General features: G+C 70.5%; 1 protein-coding gene and 1 long non-coding RNA gene across 3 annotated transcripts; one reads left to right on the top strand and one right to left on the bottom strand.

Annotated features, from left to right (window-relative positions):
- Nucleotides 1–359: 359 nt before the first annotated feature.
- On the bottom strand, nt 360–9,818 carry DALRD3 (DALR anticodon binding domain containing 3). Its single transcript, XM_075938398.1, has 13 exons — nt 9,484–9,818; nt 8,274–8,572; nt 7,914–8,194; nt 7,654–7,712; nt 7,430–7,552; nt 6,885–6,955; nt 5,793–5,851; nt 5,233–5,315; nt 3,127–3,250; nt 2,178–2,236; nt 1,893–2,006; nt 1,116–1,184; nt 360–862 (listed from the first exon to the last, which is right to left on the bottom strand). The coding sequence occupies exons 1-13, from the start codon at nt 9,670–9,672 to the stop codon at nt 743–745; spliced, it is 1,650 nt and encodes a 549-aa protein (XP_075794513.1). The 5' UTR covers nt 9,673–9,818; the 3' UTR covers nt 360–742.
- On the top strand, nt 9,690–12,900 carry LOC142830892 (uncharacterized). 2 transcript variants are annotated; one of them, XR_012906411.1, is made up of 2 exons: nt 9,690–9,825; nt 11,166–12,900. It is a non-coding gene; the product is annotated as an uncharacterized LOC142830892 (long non-coding RNA). The 2 variants fall into 2 exon arrangements; XR_012906412.1 differs by lacking the exon at nt 9,690–9,825 and adding an exon at nt 10,376–10,814.
- The last annotated feature ends 8,066 nt before the right edge of the window (nt 12,901–20,966 follow it).

Here is a 20,966-nt window from a genome sequence, read left to right as displayed (position 1 = left end):
GCAAGGCCGCTTGGCTTTCTAGTCTGAAACTAGAGTCTAGGCCGGCATGCTGCTCCGTGACCAGGCAGCAGGGCCCACAGACGTGACCCCCCCCCCGCTTCGGGAGGAGCCAGGGCCCGGGAGAAACGGGGAAGACCCAGCCTGGGGCGAGGCCGGGCAGACCGGAAGGTACGGTGCCGTCTTGGGGTGCAGGGTGTGTGACTAGGAGTCTCATGCCCTTGGGGCTCCCTTATCTCCAGCTGTGCTGCTGGGGTGGGGCTCACGTCCCCGCTGGGCCAACAGGGCCAGACCAGCCGGATCTCACAGCTGAGGGGCCCAGGCCGGGAATGGGAGGGGGGCAAACAAGCAAACGGCTCCTGCTCCGTAACAACGTGTATTTGGACCCAAACACCGAGGCTGCTGGCCCCCTCTGGGCGGGGACAGGTGTCCCTGGGGCCTGCGGGCACCTCAGCTAGTTCAGAGCAAAACAGCCACTAAGCCACTTGTTACAACACAACCAGGGCTGAGGCCCGGCCTGCGGGGATCCCGCTACCTCGGGGGAACTCGAGGCAACTAAGAACTGGGCCCTGACCTCCCTGCCCTGGGCATTTGGCGGCTCGTGGCCAGGCAGAGCCGTTGTGCTGCCTGGGTGGGGCAAGGGCATTTCACCCCTTCGGCCCCAGAATAACCAGCCCCCAGCGAGCCGCGCACCCGGCCCAGCCTGAAGGCCTAGCACAGCCCCGGCCCGGCCCTGCCGCCAGGCTCAGATCTGGCTGAGAGGAGGCAGGTGGAGGGTAGCCAGGGCCCTGTGGATCACGTCTCTCAGGCCTCTCAGCAGCTGCAGCCGAGCAAACATCTGGCTGAACAAGTGCGGCAGCGGCTCCTGGAAGAGAGGAGGCAGCGAGTGAGCGCGGGGGCGCCTGCTGGCTGTGGGGAGCCCTCCCGTTCCTCCCCATCTCAGCTCTGCCCTCTGCCACATGGGGCCAGGGCTGCAGAGAGCTGGGGGGGCATGCCCTGGCCAGCAAGCCGGGCCCCTCCTTGGTGCTCTGGCACCCCATTAGCGTCCTGTGGGGGCCTCACCTCCCGCCCTGGCGCTTGCGGGGCGAGGCTGGGCTCCCTGCGGGAGAGGCACTCACCCCCAGGATGTGGACGCGGTTGTAGTAGGAGCTGAAGTCCATGCTCAGGTGGATCAGGAACTTGCACACCTGCCACACAGAGGAGCAGCTAGAGACCTTGCCCTGGGGCTGCAGTCCGCGAGTCGCTGGGCACCGCCTCCCTCTCGCCAGCACGGCCGGGCCGACGGCGCCGCGCTTGGCTCCTGCCCAGGGCTCGTGGCGCCAGGCTGCAAAACGCCGCCACGCCGGCCCTGGCGGGAGCAGCAGGTCAGCAGGGCCCGCGGGCTGACTGGCCGCAGCATGAGCTGCTCGTGCGCCCAGCAAGGCCGGCTGTGCTGCTGCCTCGTGGGGCCTGGCCATCAGCCCGTGGTGCTCTGTGCCATGGCGGGGGCTGGCCAGCAGGCTGGAGCGCTCTGCTCTCTGTGCTCCAGCTGCTTGTCCTTCCCGTCGGGCCCTGCCCCCGCGGCCCCTCCACGCTGCTAGGCCTGTCGGCCTGCTGGCCAGCAATAATCACCGCGTCCCCGGGCAGCCTGGGCACCACCCCCCGCCAGGGACATGATGCTGCATCCCCGCACGGGGGCAGCTGCCTGGAAGAGGGTCACTGGCATCAGCCAGGCTCTCGCTTGCCCCCTCCTCCGCCCTGGGCCTGCGGGCACTGCAGCCATCGCGTCCCCACGGACCGGCGGCTCTGCCAAAGCAGCCCTGTCCTGTGCTCCCCGACACCCGCTGCCCTTGCTCCTAGGCCCCCAGGACGCCGGGGGACAGCCCGTAGCGCTCCCAGCGCCCGCCCAGCCTCACCGCCTCCGTGCTGGCCGTGATTCGGGGCCCGGGGCCGGACAGGGGCAGTTGCGCCGACTGGCTCAGGGTCTCTGGGAAGGGAAGGATGTAGTTGAACAGCAGAAGCCATTCCCCCTGTGGAAGGAACAGAAATGTTAGGGGCCGCCGGGGGGGAGACCAGGGCGCTGTCAGGCCAGGCTGAGCCCAACGGACCGGCCCCTCCCACATGCTCCTTGGAAACTCTGGGGGCGCGCAGGAGGAAATGGCCGTGGGCAGAGCCCTCCCGCCAGGGGCTGGGCCACTCACCTCGTCTCTGAGCAGGGAGAAGTTCAGTTCTGATGCGGGCGGGGAGGCTGGGTATGCACCTGGAATGAGAGTTGAGCCGGTTACGCCCGAGGCAGCACAGAGCCGGGACAGGCCGGGCTTTGACATGGAAGGGCCTTTGGGCTCGGCCACGTCGGCCCTTCCTCAGCAACGCTGGGGCCTCTGCCCTGGCCGCTGGCTCAGTCGGTCTGGGGGCTCGGAGCCCGTCCACCGAGCCCCGGGCGGGCCTGGCCGCCGGCTCGGTCGGTCTGGGGGCTAGGAGCCCGTCCACCGAGCCCCGGGCGGGCCTGGCCGCCGGCTCGGTCGGTCTGGAGGCTCGGAGCCCGTCCACCGAGCCCCGGGCGGGCCTGGCCGCCGGCTCGGTCGGTCTGGGGGCTCGGAGCCCGTCCACCGAGCCCCGGGCGGGCCTGGCCGCCGGCTCGGTCGGTCTGGGGGCTCGGAGCCCGTCCACCGAGCCCCGGGCGGGCCTGGCCGCCGGCTCGGTCGGTCTGGGGGCTCGGAGCCCGTCCACCGAGCCCCGGGCGGGCCTGGCCGCCGGCTCGGTCGGTCTGGAGGCTAGGAGCCCGTCCACCGAGCCCCGGGCGGGCCTGGCCGCCGGCTCGGTCGGTCTGGGGGCTCGGAGCCCGTCCACCGAGCCCCGGGCGGGCCTGGCCGCCGGCTCGGTCGGTCTGGAGGCTCGGAGCCCGTCCACCGAGCCCCGGGCGGGCCTGGCCGCCGGCTCGGTCGGTCTGGAGGCTCGGAGCCCGTCCACCGAGCCCCGGGCGGGCCTGGCCGCCAGCTCGGTCGGTCTGGGGGCTCGGAGCCCGTCCACCGAGCCCCGGGTAGCTCCCAGGGGTCGGTCACCGAACTGGTTTGACTAATCTCACACTGCGGGGGGCCGGAGGGGGGCATCCTGCCTGCAGCGGATTGGCCACCCTGCCCTGCCACTCACCTTGCTCCACAGCCTGCTGGTAAGCTTTGAAGAGTGTGGCGAGCCGAGCGCAGTTGTACATCACAAAGGCGCCACTTTTCGTTCCCTTGGTGGTGATGCTGCCGTCCTCCAGGCCGAGGGAAATCTGGGGGAAACGGCCCCGTTCCTCACAATGCCTGGGCCCACGTCGCCCCGGCACGCTCTGCGCCCGCCTTGGCGCTAGGGGGCAGGGAACGTCCCGGCCCACGTCGCCCCCGGCACGCTCTGCGCCCGCCTTGGCGCTAGGGGGCAGGGAACGTCCCGGCCCACGTCGCCCCCGGCACGCTCTGCGCCCGCCTTGGCGCTAGGGGGGCAGGGAACGTCCCGGCCCACGTCGCCCCCGGCACGCTCTGCGCCCGCCTTGGCGCTAGGGGGGCAGGGAACGTCCCGGCCCACGTCGCCCCCGGCACGCTCTGCGCCCGCCTTGGCGCTAGGGGGGCAGGGAACGTCCCGGCCCACGTCGCCCCCGGCACGCTCTGCGCCCGCCTTGGCGCTAGGGGGGCAGGGAACGTCCCGGCCCACGTCGCCCCCGGCACGCTCTGCGCCCGCCTTGGCGCTAGGGGGGCAGGGAACGTCCCGGCCCAGGTCACCCCCGGCACGCTCTGCGCCCGCCTTGGCGCTAGGGGGGCAGGGAACGTCCCGGCCCAGGTCACCCCCGGCACGCTCTGCGCCCGCCTTGGCGCTAGGGGGCAGGGAACGTCCCGGCCCACGTCGCCCCCGGCACGCTCTGCTCCCGCCCTGGCGCTAGGGGGGCAGGGAACGTCCCGGCCCACGTCGCCCCCGGCACGCTCTGCGCCCGCCCTGGCGCTAGGGGGGCAGGGAACGTCCCGGCCCACGTCGCCCCCGGCACGCTCTGCGCCCGCCTTGGCGCTAGGGGGGCAGGGAACGTCCCGGCCCACGTCGCCCCCGGCACGCTCTGCGCCCGCCTTGGCGCTAGGGGGGCAGGGAACGTCCCGGCCCACGTCGCCCCCGGCACGCTCTGCGCCCGCCTTGGCGCTAGGGGGTTGGGAACATCCCGGCCCAGGTCACCCCCGGCACGCTCTGCGCCCGCCTTGGCGCTAGGGGGCAGGGAACGTCCCGGCCCACGTCGCCCCCGGCACGCTCTGCGCCCGCCCTGGCGCTAGGGGGGCAGGGAACGTCCCGGCCCACGTCGCCCCCGGCACGCTCTGCGCCCGCCCTGGCGCTAGGGGGGCAGGGAACGTCCCGGCCCACGTCGCCCCCGGCACGCTCTGCGCCCGCCTTGGCGCTAGGGGGCTGGGAACGTCCCGGCCCAGGTCACCCCGGCACGCTCTGCGCCCGCCCTGGCGCTAGGGGGGCAGGGAACGTCCCGGCCCACGTTGCCCCAGCACGCTCTGCGCCCGCCCTGGCGCTAGGGGGGCAGGGAACGTCCCGGCCCACGTCGCCCCGGCACGCTCTGCGCCCGCCTTGGCGCTAGGGGGCTGGGAACGTCCCGGCCCACGTCGCCCCGGCACGCTCTGCGCCCGCCTTGGCGCTAGGGGGCTGGGAACGTCCCGGCCCACGTCGCCCCCGGCACGCTCTGCGCCCGCCTTGGCGCTAGGGGGGCAGGGAACGTCCCGGCCCACGTCGCCCCCGGCACGCTCTGCGCCCGCCTTGGCGCTAGGGGGCAGGGAACGTCCCAGGTCACGCCGGGGCCCACATGCAGACTGTTCGTGTGTCCGGTCGTGTGCCTTTGCTTCACTGCCCCCCCTTTGCCTGTAGTCGCCCCCTGAGCAAGTCCTGCCCCAGCGCCGTGTGGGAGCTGCCCAGTCGCTGCTCTTGCTACCCCCTCCCACTGGGGCCAGGGCCACACCCAAGCTGGCGTGGGCTGGCAAGAGCCGCTATCAGCCCCTTGCTCTGGGTTTGCGCTCAGAACGGAGCTGGCTTCTGCCACTGCTGTGTGGCTTGAGCTGCTCCCAGGGAACTGCTGCACGCTGGCCCCCAGGGCTCCCGGGGTCAGGCTTGTGCATCGGACTCCTGTCCCTGGCCGCGCGCCTGCCCCCGAGGGGCCCCGAAGGCCCAGGGGCCGCCCTACTGGGGGACTGCCTCTGAGGCCCAGGAAGGAAAGGCCGTGTGGTTCCTTGTGCTCACCTGACTGTGGGGGGCTGTGCTCAGCATTTCAAAGCGGATGGCAGCGGACGTCAAGACGCCGATGATCTCGGTCCATGAGTCATCTGTGCAGAAAACATGGCAAGGAGGCGGCGCCCGGTAGAGCCCCCAGCCCTGCCCCCCGGGAGCCTGCACACCCGTCAGACACCGTGGCTGTAGCTCTGAGCCCCAGACCACAGGCCAGAAGAGGGGCATTGGGAGCAGGTGCCAGGCATAGCCGCGCGTGCCAGCACCCCCTTTCTCCACGCACCAGGCTGGCCGCGGCTGCCGCGCTCCCCCACCAGCATGGGCAGGCACAGGGGGAGTTCACTGGCTGCTGCTTGTGAAGCGACTGGCCTGCGCTGAGCCCCAGCTAGTCGCCTGGTGCTGGTGCCTGCTCCCTGCACACCCCCCCGAGGCCCCGCGTACGCGCAGCAGGGAAGGTCTGCCAGTCCCTGCCGGGGCCCTGCGAATCCACCAAGCCGCTGCAGAGCGTGTCTGGGAGCCGAAGGGAGCACGGCAGGACGAGGCAGCCCCTGGCCAAGCAAAGCGCAACGCCTCACCCTGAACGAGGTCTCCGTACTTCACCACCGAGGCGTCGTACATCTGGCACCGCCGGAGCCTGGGGAGTCAATGGAGAGGGCCCGGGCTGTCGTCCGCGTGCCAGGCCTAGCTGCGCTTGGCTCCAGCCTGGCCCGCCAGAGCACCATGGCGATGCCACGTACTGGGGCTGGGCATCGGACAGTGTCCCCGAGAGCCGCCCGGCGGAAAGAAGCACTCTGATTGGCCTGGGGTGGAACCGAATCTCCCCTTGGTCAGTCTCTGCCCGCTCCCATTGGCTGCCAAGGCTTGGCTCCGGTTCTGCCAGCCCGAGAGCCCAGGGCTGGGAAAACAGCCTGCCGCAAGGCCAGCATCCTACCAGCCCTGCTCCTGCCAGGCCGGGTTCCCGCCCACGCTGCCTGGCACTGGGCCCCTCTGCTGGACAAGTAGCATGGCCCCGAGCCGCACTACAAGGGCAGCTGGGCCCCGGCAGGAGGTAGGAGAGGTGTCCGGAGGGCCTGTCCTCTGGCTTCTGACGAGGGAGGACTCGGATCAGGGACTGAGGATGCAGACGTCTCTCTGGCCCGGGCCCCCGGTGGCTGCCCCGAGGCAGGGACTGTCACAGTCTCCAGCCAGGGCAGAGCACGAACTGGAAGCAGACAGCAGGTTGGATACACCTGTCAGCACCAAGCCCTCCCATGGAAGATGCTACAGTGAGCTGGCGTCCAGCACCCAGATCTCAGCCTTGTTCTCAGGCCTGCTCTTCAGCCCCAGAACTGACCCCACCCCCCGCTGTGCCGGTGCTGGCGGTCCAGGCCTGCTTCTCGGGGCAGGAGCGGTCACCCTGCAGGACTGTGCAGACTAGGCTTGCAGAATGCACGGCTACTGGCCTGAAGCGGAGACTGGAAGTCAGGACACCAGAGTCCTCTTCCCAGCGCCTCCCTGTCTCCTACCCGTCTGCAGTGCCATGAGCCACTCGGGGAGGCGCTGTGAGGCCTCAGAACACACCGCAGTGCCAGCAGGACGGGCAGCGTTTCACATCTGCCGCCTCAGCAGGAGGCAGGGAAATGCACGGAGAGGAACTGCAGCAGCGTCCTTGCCGAGTGCCAACTTACTGGAAGTACTGGGGTGCCCCCACAGGACAGGGGGAGTTAGCAGCCTTCACTGGCCCACAGACGAGGTGCTTCTGAGAGAGAGAGAGGAGCGAGTGAATTCCCAGGGATGCATGAGACTCTGGTGCGCGAGAAAGCATGCACCAGTCAGCTGTGCTTAAACCCAGAGTGACAAGCACCTGGCCAGACGGACCCCGGCTCTGAACGGATGCTCCCACACCTCTGTGCTGTCACCGTTCAGTCAGTAAAAAAACAGCTGTGCTGTGTCTGATGGCAAACTCGTCTCAGCACCCCAGGCTGCGGGGAGGGCCAGCGCCTCTCGTGCGCAGGGCTCTCGGGAAGGGTGGGAGACCCCAGAGGAGGAAAAGGCAGGTTTCCAAGGGCCCCTTTCACCATGAGCTCTCCCTGGAGGGAATCCGAGGCAGTCACGCTCCATGCCCCTCTGCCTGACCCAGGCTGCTCCGGGCAGCAGCAGGAAACACGCTCGTCGCCCTCTCCTGGGTGCTGCCATGGCAGGCAGGGATGGGTGGGTCAGAGAGCGGCCTCACCTGCAAGGCTGTGTGAGCTCCCACGTCCAGCATCCTCCAGAGCAAGTCCACCTGCTGCTGCTGGAACTCGCCCTCACAGCTCACCACGTGCACCACCCTGCAGCAGCTCCCCGGCCCTGTGCCCTGCAGCAAAGCAGCAGCTCGTTAGATCTGCTTCCACGGTGGGCAGGGCTCTGAGCAGCACACACCCGGCAGGCGGGGCAGCCACGGGCAGGATTACTCACTGTGCAGCGCAGGGCAACATGCCGCAGCTCGGCCAGCAGTCGCACTTTCTCCTCGGTCACTGCCATGGAAGAGGAAAAGGTTCAGACAGGCTCACAGAAGGGGCCACGGCCGCCTCCGGGTCCTTTGAAGCCAGGGCGTGGCCCAGGCTTCTGATGCCAAAGGCTGGTGCACCAGAGCCACAGAAGGGCAAAGGGACTGGAAAAAGGGGGATTTGAGAGCAGAGCCCGCCCAGTCAGCATGTTAAACACGTGACACTTACCGAGACACACATCCAGGTTGGGGTCGTAGCCCTCCAAACTCTGCTGCGCCAGGAAGTTTTTCAAATGCACTTTAAATATTACATCATCAGCCAGCCTGGTCTGGCCTGGCTCCAGTCCTGGGACGGTAGCATACGGGCACTGGCTCAGGACTTGCTTCAAGGTCAAAACATCCTCAGTAATGAATGCTGCGTCCACCTCTGAGGGCCAGGCAACTCTCAGCTGGTGCAGGAATGCCTGGAGTCCTTCATCCAGCACAGCGGGAACCAGGTGGACATTCATCCTAGAATCAAAGAGAAACACCACAGACAAGACTGAGCATGGAAGAGCATTTAAAGAGCTGGAGAAAGCAATCCACTGACCCCTGGATTCTGAGGACTTCAGCCAAGTGGTCGGCTACTAGAATGGCTCTCAGACTGCTCAGGCTGAGCGTGTCGAGGCTTCTCCGGTTCTGCAGCGGAGAGCAGCTGAGGATGATGTTCTGCCCGCTGGCTGACTGGGAAGGCTTTGTGAACTCAGCAATGGAACTCAAGACTTGCTGGAAGGCAGCAGGTCGCTGTAACTGGACAGTCAGCCCCAGCGGGGTCAGCTGGCAGCTCTGGAGCGGTGGCACTCCAGGGCACTTTAATGAAATCACACCCTCTATGACGGTCTTGGGAACCTGCACGAAGACAAGGCAGACCGATCAAAGCTGCTGCAGAGCTCATGTGCTCCTCCAGCATATACCTTCCTGGACCCCGCATCCCATCTTGCAAATTCCTCACTGCTACTACCAGACACGAGCTGGAATCTCATTGATCTAGACTGGATTCATAACCTTCCAGGCAGTTACCGTAGCTCAGTGTGGGGGCTGCTCTCCCCTCCGTGCCAGCAGTGAGCCTAGAACCGCAGTATAGTGCAAGAGGGCTGTAAAAAATGGGGTGATTTTGGATGAGAAGTGAAAAAGTAACTAAAAGGTCTTGTGAAACCTGCACAATTCCAGCTGCTCCCTGTGAACTAAATTCCAGGGCAGCTTTCCCATCACAGGTTTTATTTACCTCTGCTCCCGACTAGCCGCGCGGGCCACGACTCAAGGAAGAGCGGCTGCGGGTCGCCTGGCGGCGCTGGCCCAAGTGGTGTAATTCCCGCAGTTCCCACAGCGCTGGGCTCTGCTGCCACAACCACTGGGTGAGACGTGCTAGGCCTCCGGGCATCTCCCCACCTGCCTGGACCTCAGGGCTGAGCCTCTACAGGGCCTGGCTGGGGCTGCAGGTGTGTACGTGTGTACACACACACCCCCACCCACACCAGCACTAGGCCCCTCCCCGCTTGGCCTTGGCCCCGCCCCGCTTGGCCTTGCCCCGCCCCTGACCCATAGGCCCCTCCCCGCTTGGCCTTGGCCCCGCCCCGCTTGGCCTTGCCCCGCCCCTGACCCATAGGCCCCTCCCCGCTTGGCCTTGGCCCCGCCCCGCTTGGCCTTGCCCCGCCCCGCTTGGCCTTGCCCCGCCCCTGACCCATAGGCCCCGCCCCGCTAGACCTTGCCCCGCCCCTGACCCATAGGCCCCTCCCCGCTTGGCCATAGGCCCCGCCTACCTGCCCCCCCGCGAAGAGCGCCCGCAGCGCGGCCTGGGGGGCCAGGAAGTCGCGGCTCCGCAGGTTCCGGGCGCTGCTCTCCTTGAACCAGACGGAAGCGGGGGCCCCGGGGCGGGGTTCCCCCCTCAGCGCCGCGTTCAGGGCGCCCAGGGTCTCCGACACCCCGAACCGCTCCCCGCCCGTCTCCATGGGGACCGAGGCAGCTGCCGAAAGCGGAACCCCCGGCCAGGGATTCGGGGGACAACAGAACGTGAGCAACTTCCGGTTTGTGTAACCGGAAGTTCCGTCTCAGGTTCCATCCGCCGTGCGGGAAGTGGCGGCACGAGGCGGCGGCCATGTCAGGTGTGGAAACACGCTCGGGGCGGGGCTGGCCCGAGGGAGCAGGCTCCGCCCCCTTTCGCTGCCTGGCGCCCCTCCCCCGCTCCCAGGGGCCTGCTGGAGGGAAAAGGGGCCGGGGGGGGCGGAGAGCTGGGGGGAGCCGGCCGGGGGGGGGGAGGGAAGCGGAGAGCTGGGGGGAGCCGGCCGGGGGGGGGAAGCGGAGAGCTGGGGGGAGCCGGCCGGGGGGGGGGGGAAGCGGAGAGCTGGGGGGAGCCGGCCGGGGGGGGAAGCGGAGAGCTGGGGGGAGCCGGCCGGGGGGGGAAGCGGAGAGCTGGGGGGAGCCGGCCGGGGGGGGGGAAGCGGAGAGCTGGGGGGAGCCGGCCGGGGGGGGAAGCGGAGAGCTGGGGGGAGCCGGCCGGGGGGGGGGAAGCGGAGAGCTGGGGGGAGCCGGCCGGGGGGGGGGAAGCGGAGAGCTGGGGGGAGCCGGCCGGGGCGGGGGGGAAGCGGAGAGCTGGGGGGAGCCGGCCGGGGGGGGGGGGGAAGCGGAGAGCTGGGGGGAGCCGGCCGGGGCGGGGGGGAAGCGGAGAGCTGGGGGGAGCCGGCCGGGGCGGGGGGGAAGCGGAGAGCTGGGGGGAGCCGGCCGGGAGGAGCCGGCCGGGGGGAGGCGGGAGACAAGCCCTTTCCCGCCGTGGCTGGGCAGGCTGTGGAAGGGGGGCACCGTGGCCTGCAGAGAGCTCGGGGCGAGTTGTTAGAACAGGCACCAGCTCCCGTCGTTCGGTGGCTTGTAACTTGTGCCGATTGCTGGTATCCGGCTCCTGAACGTCCCTCGCTGCCAGCGGCCGCTACCGGTGCTCTGCTGGAGGGCCCCAGCCAAGCTGGACGGGGTCAGGATGACCCCGATTTCCCTCCAGTCTACATGTAGGAGTCAGGCCGCCCTGTGGGGCAGTGCCACCATCCCATCTCTTCCGAAGAGACGGGGTCTCTGGCGGGACAGAAACGATCTGGAGAAGGGGGTGAGCGGGGGGGGGGGCGAAATCTGCAGATGACACCAAGCTGCTCCAGCTAGTTCAGCCCAAAGCAGACTGGGAAGAGCTTCACAAAGATCTCACGAGCTGTGACTGGGCAGCAACATGGCAGCTGAAGTGGAACGTGGATGAATGCAAAGGGACGCCCTGTGGGACGCCCGGCTCTAGTGTGATGCAGACTAACCTAGCTCTAGGCGCTCAGAGCTCTTGGCATCATTGTGGATGGCTGAGGGGATATTAATGGAAAATGGGCCGCGGCAGTGAAAAAAGCAAACGCGATGTTGGGAATAATTCCAAAAGGGCTAGAGAATGAGGCAGGACGTCTCCTTGCCTCTCCAGAAGTCCATGGAATGGCCTCAGTTTGGATGCTGCGTGCAGATGTGCTCACGTCGTCTCACCTTGGCATGGCGAAGGCTCTGAAAAGGGCGGCATGTGGAAGAGCTGCCGGGCGAGAGAACAGTAATAAGGCTTGGACTCCAGCGAGGACGAGCGAGGACGGGGTGTCGCAGGGCTGGAGAATCGTGCCTCGCGCTAACTCCGTCCCGGAACACAAGAACGAGGGTCACCACGTGACATGAATTGGTAGCAGGTTAAAACAAAAGGAGGTTTTTCTTCTCGGCATGTAAATGGTTAACTGGCTAGCACTCCCCATTCAGGCTGCCTACTGGTTCTGGTTACCCAGTAGTGGCTGGAGTAGCTCCCCGCCTGCAGAGCCTGCTGCAGGTAGGAGGGCTCCAGCCCAGCTGGAGCAGCCCTTCTCTGCAGTGGGGGGCTGTGACAGCACCTCGGGGTCCCCCCCGACCCTGCACCACCGTAGCAGCAAGAACAGACTGCGCCAGCCAGTGGAACGGGGGGTTTATTGCTTCTCCAGGGAACAGCCCAGCACAGACGTGACGTGGCTACAGGACCTAGGGCCAGGGTGTCTCCGCCCCCTTGGGATGGGCTGCCTGGGCCCCTCAGACTCCCAGCCCCTCCTTAGTCCGTCTCCTTCATGGTTCCAGCCCGAACACTGCCCCTTCCCCCCCACACTCCCTTCCTTTGTTCCCTCCCTTCCCTTAACCGGTCGGTTACTGTCATGGGGCCCTCAAGGCCCCGCGCTGGGCCGTGCTCACAGCCAGAGGCCAGTAGGGGTCGCCCACAGCCCCAGCCAGGTACTGACACCACGTCCCATCTCTCCCCCCCCCCCCCCCGAGAGCGAGCTGAGCGGGGTCACTCCGCAGGTGGCCTGGGGAAGTTCGGGGCCCCCCCATGGGGAAGTTCAGGGCCCCCCCATGGGGCGGCACGTCAGCGATGATATCGGCGCTCCCCTTGCCGTGGGTCACGTCCATGTCGCAGTCCTGCAGGAGCAGGCTCCACCGCAGCAGCTTGGCGCTGGCCCCTTCATCTGGTGCAGCCAGGTCGGGGGCGGGGGCGGTGTCACCGTGAAACGCCGGCCAAACAGGTACGGCTGCAGCTTTTGCAGGGCCCACACCATCGCCCTGTGGTCCAGGTAGGTCACTTGGCCACCCCCACCCTGCACTTCCCAGGCTTTACGGTCAGGCCAGCCCCCCGCAGCTGGTCCAGCACCTGGCTGGCCTGGGACACATGGTCCTCCCAGGTCTGGCTAAAGACACAAATATCATGGATGTGAGCCAGGGCAAAGCTCCCCATCCCCCGCAGCAGCTGGTCCACCAGGCGGGGGGAGGAGGCCGGAGCCCCCTTGAGACCGAAGGGCTCTGTGTGCAGAGACTCCCAGGCCTCTGCTGCTCCCAGCTCCCTCCTGTTCTGCACTAGCCGGGCCCGTGGGCGGGGGCGATCAGCAGGGTGAGGAGGGAGCTGGCGCTCGCTAGGCAGGCAGCACAGGAAGGCGACGGGACAGGGATCGGCGTGGGCTGTCGGATCTGCCCAGCTCCGTTCCTCCTGTGCCGAGGGCCCTAGAGCCAGTGGCCTCGGACATGGGCAGCAGCTAGTACAGTGGCTCCGAGGGGGTTCCGCGAAGTGAAAGGGGCCGCGAGGCAGTCCCGTTGCAGCCGCACTGCCCGATTCAGAAGAGCAATGGATATTGACGCGTTTATGAATTTTATTGAAAACTGTTTCCAAGTGGCCCTGTGGAATCCCAGCCCAGCCAGGGAGCGGGGGCGCCGCAAACTCCTTCGTGTTTCAAAGGGCTCCGTGGCCAAATCAAATGGGGAGACCCTGAGCTAGTCTGATGGCCGAAGGCCACCGCTGCGTGGCGCCTCAGTCCCATGCTGCTCGGCTCGGCACGCCCCGCCTGGGTGGAGCCGCTCTGGGCCAGCACCGCGGACTGGGTACGTGTCTGCTGCTCCTGGCTTCCCCGGGGGCCTCGGCGGGTTGGAGCTCCCACACACCTGCAGGCTGTGGCTGAATTTGGTCAAGAGGCGGCTTCCCCAAACATTACAGCTGGCACCGCAGTGCCTGTTCGGGGAATGTTACAGCTGGCACCGAGCCGCAGGCTGGGCCGGCGCTGGCTTGAACCCCGGCCCACTGCTGGCACTGGGCGACCCTGTGTGGCGTGCGGGTACTTAGCGCTCCCTGGGGCGCTGTCTACAGCTCAGGGTGCCCTACGAGTCGGGGGCTGGCCCTGGTGAGCACCACTTGCGCCCCACAGAGCAGGCGGTTGGGCTCCCTTTGCTGGGCTGGCTGCTAGGTGCGCCGTGCTCTGAGCGGGCCTGGGCCGGCGAGCCCCCTTCCCCCAGGGCGCGAGAGCCAAAGCTAGGCCAAGCCTGGGCAGCAACGTGCAGTGGGGAGGGCCTGCGCCCGGGGCCGCTGTGCACACCCCAGCTGGCCCCAGGAGGGGGCTGCAGTCAGCCCAGCTGGTCTCTGGCCAGCCCCAGGCTCGGGCCCGCCTGCCCACCTGTAGCCGCAGCCGGCGCCGCTGCTTCTTGCCGTCCTTGTGTGTCTGCACCACCGCTCACAGCCAAGAGGTGATCTGACAATTCCTGCTCACACCAGACCAACTACTGACTGTCCACAGTGGCGGGAAGGGACCGTGCGCCGGGGCCGGCGCAGCCAGGGCCGCCTGAGGGGAGAAGAGGGGCAGGAGGCTTCCAGCCATGGCACGGCCCCCGTGCTCGGTGCGGGCGTGGCCCTCGTGCTCGGTGCGGGCGTGGCGCTGGCACTCCCTCGTGCTCGGTGCGGGCGTGGCCCTCGTGCTCGGTGCGGGCGTGGCGCTGGCACTCCCTCGTGCTCGGTGCGGGCGTGGCCCTCATGCTCGGTGCGGGCGTGGCGCTGGCACTCCCTCGTGCTCGGTGCGGGCGTGGCGCTGGCACTCCCTCGTGCTTGGTGCGGGCGTGGCCCTCGTGCTCGGTGCGGGCGTGGCGCTGGCACGCCCTCGTGCTCGGTGCGGGCGTGGCCCTCGTGCTCGGTGCGGGCGTGGCGCTGGCACTCCCTCGTGCTTGGTGCGGGCGTGGCCCCCGTGCTCGGTGCGGGCGTGGCCCTCGTGCTCGGTGCGGGCGTGGCCCCCGTGCTCGGTGCGGGCGTGGCCCTCGTGCTCGGTGCGGGCGTGGCCCCCGTGCTCGGCGCGGGTGCGGCGCTGCTCTCACTGCTGAGTGGTGGGGGACTCCAGCCCGCTGCCGGCACGGGACCTCGCGTCAGGGAGATGCACTGAGGGAGCCCCAGGACCAGGCGCGGGCCGGCGGCAGGGAGACCTGGCAGCACCTGGCCCCGCCAGGCTGGCTGGTCTGACTCGGGCTAGGCTCTGGCATGCTGGGGGGGTGCCCAGGCTGAGCGCCAGCAGGGAGGGAGGAGCGCGCCAGGCCCCAGCAGGCAGCCGGGCCCAGGCCTTAGGGGAGCTGGGTGTGGAGGCAGCGCTCAGCGGGCCTCCACGCCAGAGCACGAGGGTCCCCCCAGGACTCGGGTCCGTGAGGCAGGATCCAGTGCTGGCCGGGCCCTGCTGAGAGCAAAGCGCGGAGGTGCTAGGGAAGGAGGCCAGGAGCCGGGCCCTTCCCTGGGTGGGTCACAGCCTGGCAGCCTTGTGGGAGGGACAAGGGGCAGGCAGGAGAGCGATGGCCTGACTGAGCCCAGGGGCCCCTGGAAGAGGCGGCGGGCGCTCGGGCGGGGCAAGTGGCGTGTGGCTCTTCCTCCAGGAGGTGCTGAACGGGCTTTGGACGGACACGATATTCCCGCTGGCTCTGGCTGCCCACTCAGCGGGAGTGATCGTGTCATTCCAAAGCCCGTTCTCTCGGGCGCCGGGGCCGGGCAGCGCACCCAGGGCGGGACCGGCCTTCAGTCAGCCTGGCGCCGGCGCCCCCATTGCAGGAACGGGCGACCTCGGACAGACGTGCCAGCTGCCCCACACCTCTCCCAGGTCCTCCCCGCCTCAGTTTCCCTGCCGCTCCAGCACGCTGTGGGAGGGCCCTGTAGACCTGGCCCTGGGCTTTCTCCAGCCGCCCCCCAGGCTCTGCCCCGGAGCGCTCGAGCCCATGGGCTGGGCTGGCTGGGCCCTGCTGCCACGTCTCGTTCTGGGCACGGCCCCTCCCCCAGCCTGAGTCCCGCTCACAGCAGCAGGAAGCCCCAGCAAGCACCTCGTGACTGCAGCCTCCTGCGGGCGCCTGCATCTGGCTGCAGGCGGCCACATCCACTCTGTGGCCAGCTGCCGCTCGGACAGAGCCTCTGGGTGGTTTCTCCCCAGGAAGCGAGAGCCCCGGGCCCAGCCTCCTCCGGCTGCCCAGCTCGGCTGCTCCCTGCCGCCCTGGCTCAGCGAGGGGGCCGGCTGGCGGGGACGGGCCCTGTGCCTCCCCATCGCCCACGAGCCTGCCTGAGAGCCGGGACCTGCACTGCAGCTGCAGCGGGCCCTGGCGAGGGAACCGGGCCCTGCGTGGGGTGGGCACCGGCCGCTCTCCCCAGGGCCGTGCTGAGGGCCAGCCTGCACCGGTCCCTGCCCCATGCACGGGCTGCAGCCGACCCTGCGGGGTGATCCTTGGCGGGGACTGGAGGTTCCTCTGTGGCTTCTGCAGGCCCTGCCTCCACTTCCTGCTGCCCGGCCTGCAGAGGCAGCGCTTCCCCGGCAGAGCGGAAACCGCCTGGGTCCCACCGCCTGGGGAATCGAGGCTCGGCCGGCCCCCCCGGCAAACCAGCTCCCCTGCGAGTCCAGCAGCCGTCTGCCCCGGCCGCTCAGCCCCTTGCCCCGTTGCCTTGCAGAGAGATTTGTTGCAAGGAGAAACTACCAGCCCCCAACCCTTCGTGCCCTCTCCGGTTTAAAGCCTTTGGCCACACCCCCGCCGTGCGGCGCCTGCCGGTGTGACCCCGCCCGGCGCCGGCCAGTGTGTCCCCGCCGGTGTGTCCCCGCCCGGCGCCCCCCGGTGTGTCCCCGCCCGGCGCCCGCCGGTGTGTCCCCGCCCGGCGCCCCCCGGTGTGTCCCCGCCCGGCGCCCGCCGGTGTGTCCCGGCCCGGCGCCCGCCGGTGTGTCCCGGCCCGGCGCCGGCCGGTGTGTCCCCGCCCGGCGCCCCCCGGTGTGTCCCCGCCCGGCGCCCCCCCGGGTGTGTCCCCGCCCGGCGCCCCCGGGTGTGTCCCCGCCCGGCGCCTCCCGGTATGTCCCCGCCCGGCGCCTGCCGGCATGCTCCTGTCTTCTGTCCCCACCCCACCCTGCCCTTGGCCTGCTTGCTACAGCAAAGGGCTGACACTGCGCAGGCTCTGGGGGAGCCCAGCCAACTGTGCCAGGACCCTGTGCGCCGAAGGGCCAGCAAAGGCTGCTGGGGAAGGAGGTGCGCCCAGGTGCCAAGGGGAGAGACGGGCGCCGGGTGCCCCAGGGCCATGCTGCTCCGTGAGCAGTGGCTCTGGCCGAGTGCAGAAGGTCCCGGGGGCGGTGGCTCCGGCGTGGGCCAGGCTGGCGGCGCCCGGGCGGGAGAGCAGGGAACGAAATCCAAGCGCAGCTGGGTGCTCAGAGGAAGACAGCTGCTTTTGGGATTCCGTTGCCCGCTGTCGCGCCATCGCGTGGGCAGGGGGATCCGGCGCCAGGCCCTTCCGGCTCATTGTCAGGTTCCCGGGTGCATGTAGAGACACAGCCCGGCCCCCGCGCCTGCACCCGGCCAGACCAGCCCACGCCACCGCAGCGGGAGGACGGTCACTTACCGCAGCCGGGCCCCACACGGGAGCGGGCCCCACGCACGGCGGGAGGCTGTAGGAGAGGAGTGGCTGAGCACGGTTAGGGGCTGCGGCAGCGCCCTCGCCAGCACCTGGCCAAGCCCCCGAAACGGGCACGGAGCAGCACGGGCGGCACCGTCCCCTGGAGCTGGCGCTGGAACGTGGGCCCTGGGGCACGGGCTGCCGGAGGCCTCTGTCCAGCAAGGCCCTGCCTGCGAGGGGTGCCAAAGGAGCCGGCTCAGCACTGGCCGAGAGCCCTCGGGGTGGCTCCGTTCTGAGGTCCTGCCCGCTAGCCCAGGAGGTGCCGCACTGGTGCTGTGAGGGGTCCACCCCTGAGGGCGCAGGAGGGCGGGTGCCCCATGGGGTGCAAGGCCGAGGGCGCAGGGGGGCGGGTGCCCCATGGGGTGCAGGGCTGAGGGCGCAGGGGGGCGGGTGCCCCATGGGGTGCAGGGCCGAGGGCGCAGGGGGGCGGGTGCCCCTAGGGTGCAGGGGCGAGGGCGCAGGGGGGCGGGTGCCCCATGGGGAGAGGAGGGAAGGGGCCACAGAGGCGAGGGCGCAGGAGGGCGGGTGCCCCATGGGGAGAGGAGGGAAGGGGCCACAGAGGCGAGGGCGCAGGAGGGCGGGTGCCCCATGGGGTGCAGGGGCGAGGGTGCAGGGGGGGCGGGTGCCCCATGGGGTGCAGGGCCGAGGGCGCAGGAGGATGGGTGCCCCTAGGGTGCAGGGGCGAGGGCGCAGGGGGCGGGTGCCCCATGGGGTGCAGGGCTGAGGGCGCAGGGGGGTGGGTGCCCCTAGGGTGCAGGGGCGAGGGCGCAGGGGGGCGGGTGCCCCATGGAGAGAGGAGGGAAGGGGCCACAGAGGCGAGGGCGCAGGAGGGCGGGTGCCCCATGGGGAGAGGAGGGAAGGGGCCACAGAGGCGAGGGCGCAGGAGGGCGGGTGCCCCATGGGGTGCAGGGCCGAGGGCGCGTCCCCGCCCGCTGGAGGCTCTGCCGGGGAGCCGGGTGGAGGGTGAGACGAGGGGCAGAGGCCAGGCCCTGGTGCCGCCAGCAGCGAGAACAAAGCTCTCCCTGGGCAAGGAGCACGGGGTGGGGCAGGGCAGGGGAGGCTTCAAAACTCAACACCCCGTCATCCTGGCTTAGGCCCTGTGGCTCTTGCTGCCGGAGGGAGGGCCCGGCCTGGGCTGCACCTGGCATGGGGCGGGGAGGGGCGGGCCTGCAAGGGGGCTGAGGGAAAGGGGGAGCGGCCCAGAGGGACCGACCTGGCATCGCTTCCCCCCTGGAGCAGGAAGTGAAGGGCCCCTCCAAGCGCCCAGGGGAATTCCTGGGCTGGCTCTGAACTGGCAGGGAGACTGCTGAGACGCGATGGCAGGGCTGGGGCAGTGCGGGGTAGGAGGCAGGGCTGGGCCCTGGGGGGGTGGGGCAGGAGGCAGGGCTAGGCCCTGGGGGGCTGGGGCAGTGTGGGGCGGGAGGCAGGGCTAGGCCCCAGGGGGCTGGGGAAGTGTGGGGCGGGAGGGTGGGGCGGGAGGCAGGGCTGGGCTGGGGGGCTGGGGCAGTGTGGGGTGGGAGGGTGGGGCGGGAGACAGGGCTAGGCCCCGGGGGGCTGGGGCAGTGTGGGGCGGGAGGGTGGGGCGGGAGGCAGGGCTAGGCCCCGGGGGCTGGGGCAGTGTGGGGCGGGAGGGTGGGGCGGGAGGCAGGGCTAGGCCCCGGGGGGCTGGGGCAGTGCAGGGGGGCAGCAGGGCTCGGGGGACAAGCCCCCGGCAGTGTGTCTGGGGTCTGTGGCTGCTCTTGTTCTACTGGGGGAGTCCCTGGAGCCAGTGACCCGGGGGGGGTGTCGCTGGCTGACGCGAGTGCTACGCGCACTGCCCCGGGGGTCACCCTAGCAGCAGCGCAGGCAGCAGGAGGGAGCTGGTTCCGCCGCGTCGCGCCCGCAGAGCTTGGGCACTGCTGTGGGGTGCAGGTGCCCGTGAAGGAGCCAGTTCTGCCGGGAGGCCCGTGTCCGTGAGCCCTGGGTTAGTGCCTGGGGCGGGGCTGGCTGGAGACCGGACGCTGCCAAATCTCCAGGGAGACACGTCTGCCTCTCACTGCTCGGGCCTGCCCGTCTGCCAGCACCACTGCTGCCCCGTCGCCACTGCCTGCAGCCCTCCTGCTCGGCTCGCGCCCGCCCCGCCACAAGCTCAGTGCGGAGGGACAGAGCGCTCCTGAGGTGCTGGGCCGGCTCCCTCCCTGGCTCCCAGCCTTGTGCCTGGCTCCCTTCCCTGTGCCCAGCTCCCTGCCCAGCTCCCTGCACCGTGCCCGGCTCCCTGCCCAGCTCCCTGCACCCTGCCCGGCTCCCTCCCTGGCTCCCTGCACCGTGCCCGGCTCCCTGCCCAGCTCCCTGCACCCTGCCCGGCTCCCTCCCTGGCTCCCTGCACCGTGCCCGGCTCCCTCCCTGGCTCCCTGCGCCCTGCCCGGCTCCCTGCCCAGCTCCCTGCACCCTGCCCGGCTCCCTCCCTGCGCCCTGCCCGGCTCCCTCCCTGGCTCCCTGCCCTGGCTCCCTGCACCCTGCCCGGCTCCCTCCCTGGCTCCCTGCGCCGTGCCCGGTTCCCTGCGCCCTGCCCGGCTCCCTCCCTGGCTCCCTGCGCCGTACCCGGCTCCCTCCCTGGCTCCCTGCACCGTGCCCAGCTCCCTCCCTGGCTCCCTGCCCAGCTCCCTGCACCGTACCCGGCTCCCTCCCTGGCTCCCTGCATCCTGCCCGGCTCCCTCCCTGGCTCCCTGCGCTGTGCCCAGCTCCCTGCCCTGGCTCCCTGCCCCGTACCCGGCTCCCTCCCTGGCTCCCTGCCCAGCTCCCTGCGCCCTGCCCGGCTCCCTCCCTGGCTCCCTGTGCCCTGCCCGGCTCGCTCCCTGGCTCCCTGCACCCTGCCCAGCTCCCTCCCTGCGCCGTACCCGGCTCCCTCCCTGGCTCCCTGCACCCTGCCCGGCTCCCTCCCTGGCTCCCTGCATCCTGCCCGGCTCCCTCCCTGCACCGTGCCCGGCTCCCTCCCTGGCTCCCTGCGCTGTGCCCAGCTCCCTGCCCTGGCTTCCTGCCCCGTACCCGGCTCCCTCCCTGGCTCCCTGCCCGGCTCCCTGCGCCCTGCCCGGCTCCCTCCCTGGCTCCCTGCGCCCTGCCCGGCTCGCTCCCTGGCTCCCTGCACCCTGCCCAGCTCCCTCCCTGGCTCCCTGCGCCCTGCCCAGCTCCCTCCTTGGCTCCCTGCGCCCTGCCCGGCTCCCTCCCTGGCTCCCTGCGCCCTGCCCGGCTCCCTCCCTGGCTCCCTGCGCCCTGCCCGGCTCCCTCCCTGGCTCCCTGCGCCCTGCCCGGCTCCCTCCCTGGCTCCCTGCGCCCTGCCCGGCTCCCTCCCTGGCTCCCTGCGCCCTGCCCGGCTCCCTCCCTGGCTCCCTGCGCCCTGCCCGGCTCCCTCCTTGGCTCCCTGGCTCCCTCCCTGGCTCCCTGCCCGGCTCCCTCCCTGGCTCCCTGCGCCCTGCCCAGCTCCCTCCTTGGCTCCCTGCGCCCTGCCCGGCTCCCTCCCTGGCTCCCTGCACCGTACCCGGCTCCCTCCCTGGCTCCCTGCGCCCTGCCCGGCTCCCTCCCTGGCTCCCTGCGCCCTGCCCGGCTCCCTCCCTGGCTCCCTGCACCCTGCCCAGCTCCTGCAGCCCGTCCAGTCTTGCTCGGGTGGATCTCGCTGGCCAGTAACTGTCTCTTCAGTGGCCAACGCCCGCAGGCTGGGGAGGGCGCCCGGGCCCGCACTGCGGTGCCTCCAGCCGGCCCAGCCCAGGGCAGCCGGGACCGTGAGGCCAGGGGTCAGGGTGCAAATACCGGCCTGTTACTGGGCTGTCGCTGAGCTGCCCAGGGGCCTTCCCTGGAACCAGGCCCCTCCCCCGCAGCCGCACAGGTGTGGGGGGATGGGCCACAGCTGAGCGTGTGCACTGCTCCCCAGCGGGGCTGTGGGGGAGGGGCTCAGCTGTGCCCCAGCCAGTCCCCGGGGAGGGGGGGGCGCCCTGGGGCGGTGGGCTGGGCGGCCGGCGGGCTTGCGGCAGAGCGCGGCGCGGA

Source organism: Pelodiscus sinensis, chromosome 11, assembly GCF_049634645.1.
Source record: "Pelodiscus sinensis isolate JC-2024 chromosome 11, ASM4963464v1, whole genome shotgun sequence".
Lineage (NCBI taxonomy): Eukaryota > Metazoa > Chordata > Testudines > Trionychidae > Pelodiscus > Pelodiscus sinensis.
This window is presented reverse-complemented; position numbering and strand designations above follow the sequence as displayed.

Coding starts and splice junctions, on each gene's coding strand:
- DALRD3 (XM_075938398.1), bottom strand. CDS start 9,672: ATGGAGACGGGCGGGGAGCGGTTCGGGGTGTCGGAGACCCTGGGCGCC. Junction 7,713..7,913: donor CAACCTGGATGTGTGTCTCG/GTAAGTGTCACG, acceptor CTTCCATGGCAG/TGACCGAGGAGAAAGTGCGA. Junction 863..1,115: donor ACCGCGTCCACATCCTGGGG/GTGAGTGCCTCT, acceptor CCTCTCTTCCAG/GAGCCGCTGCCGCACTTGTT.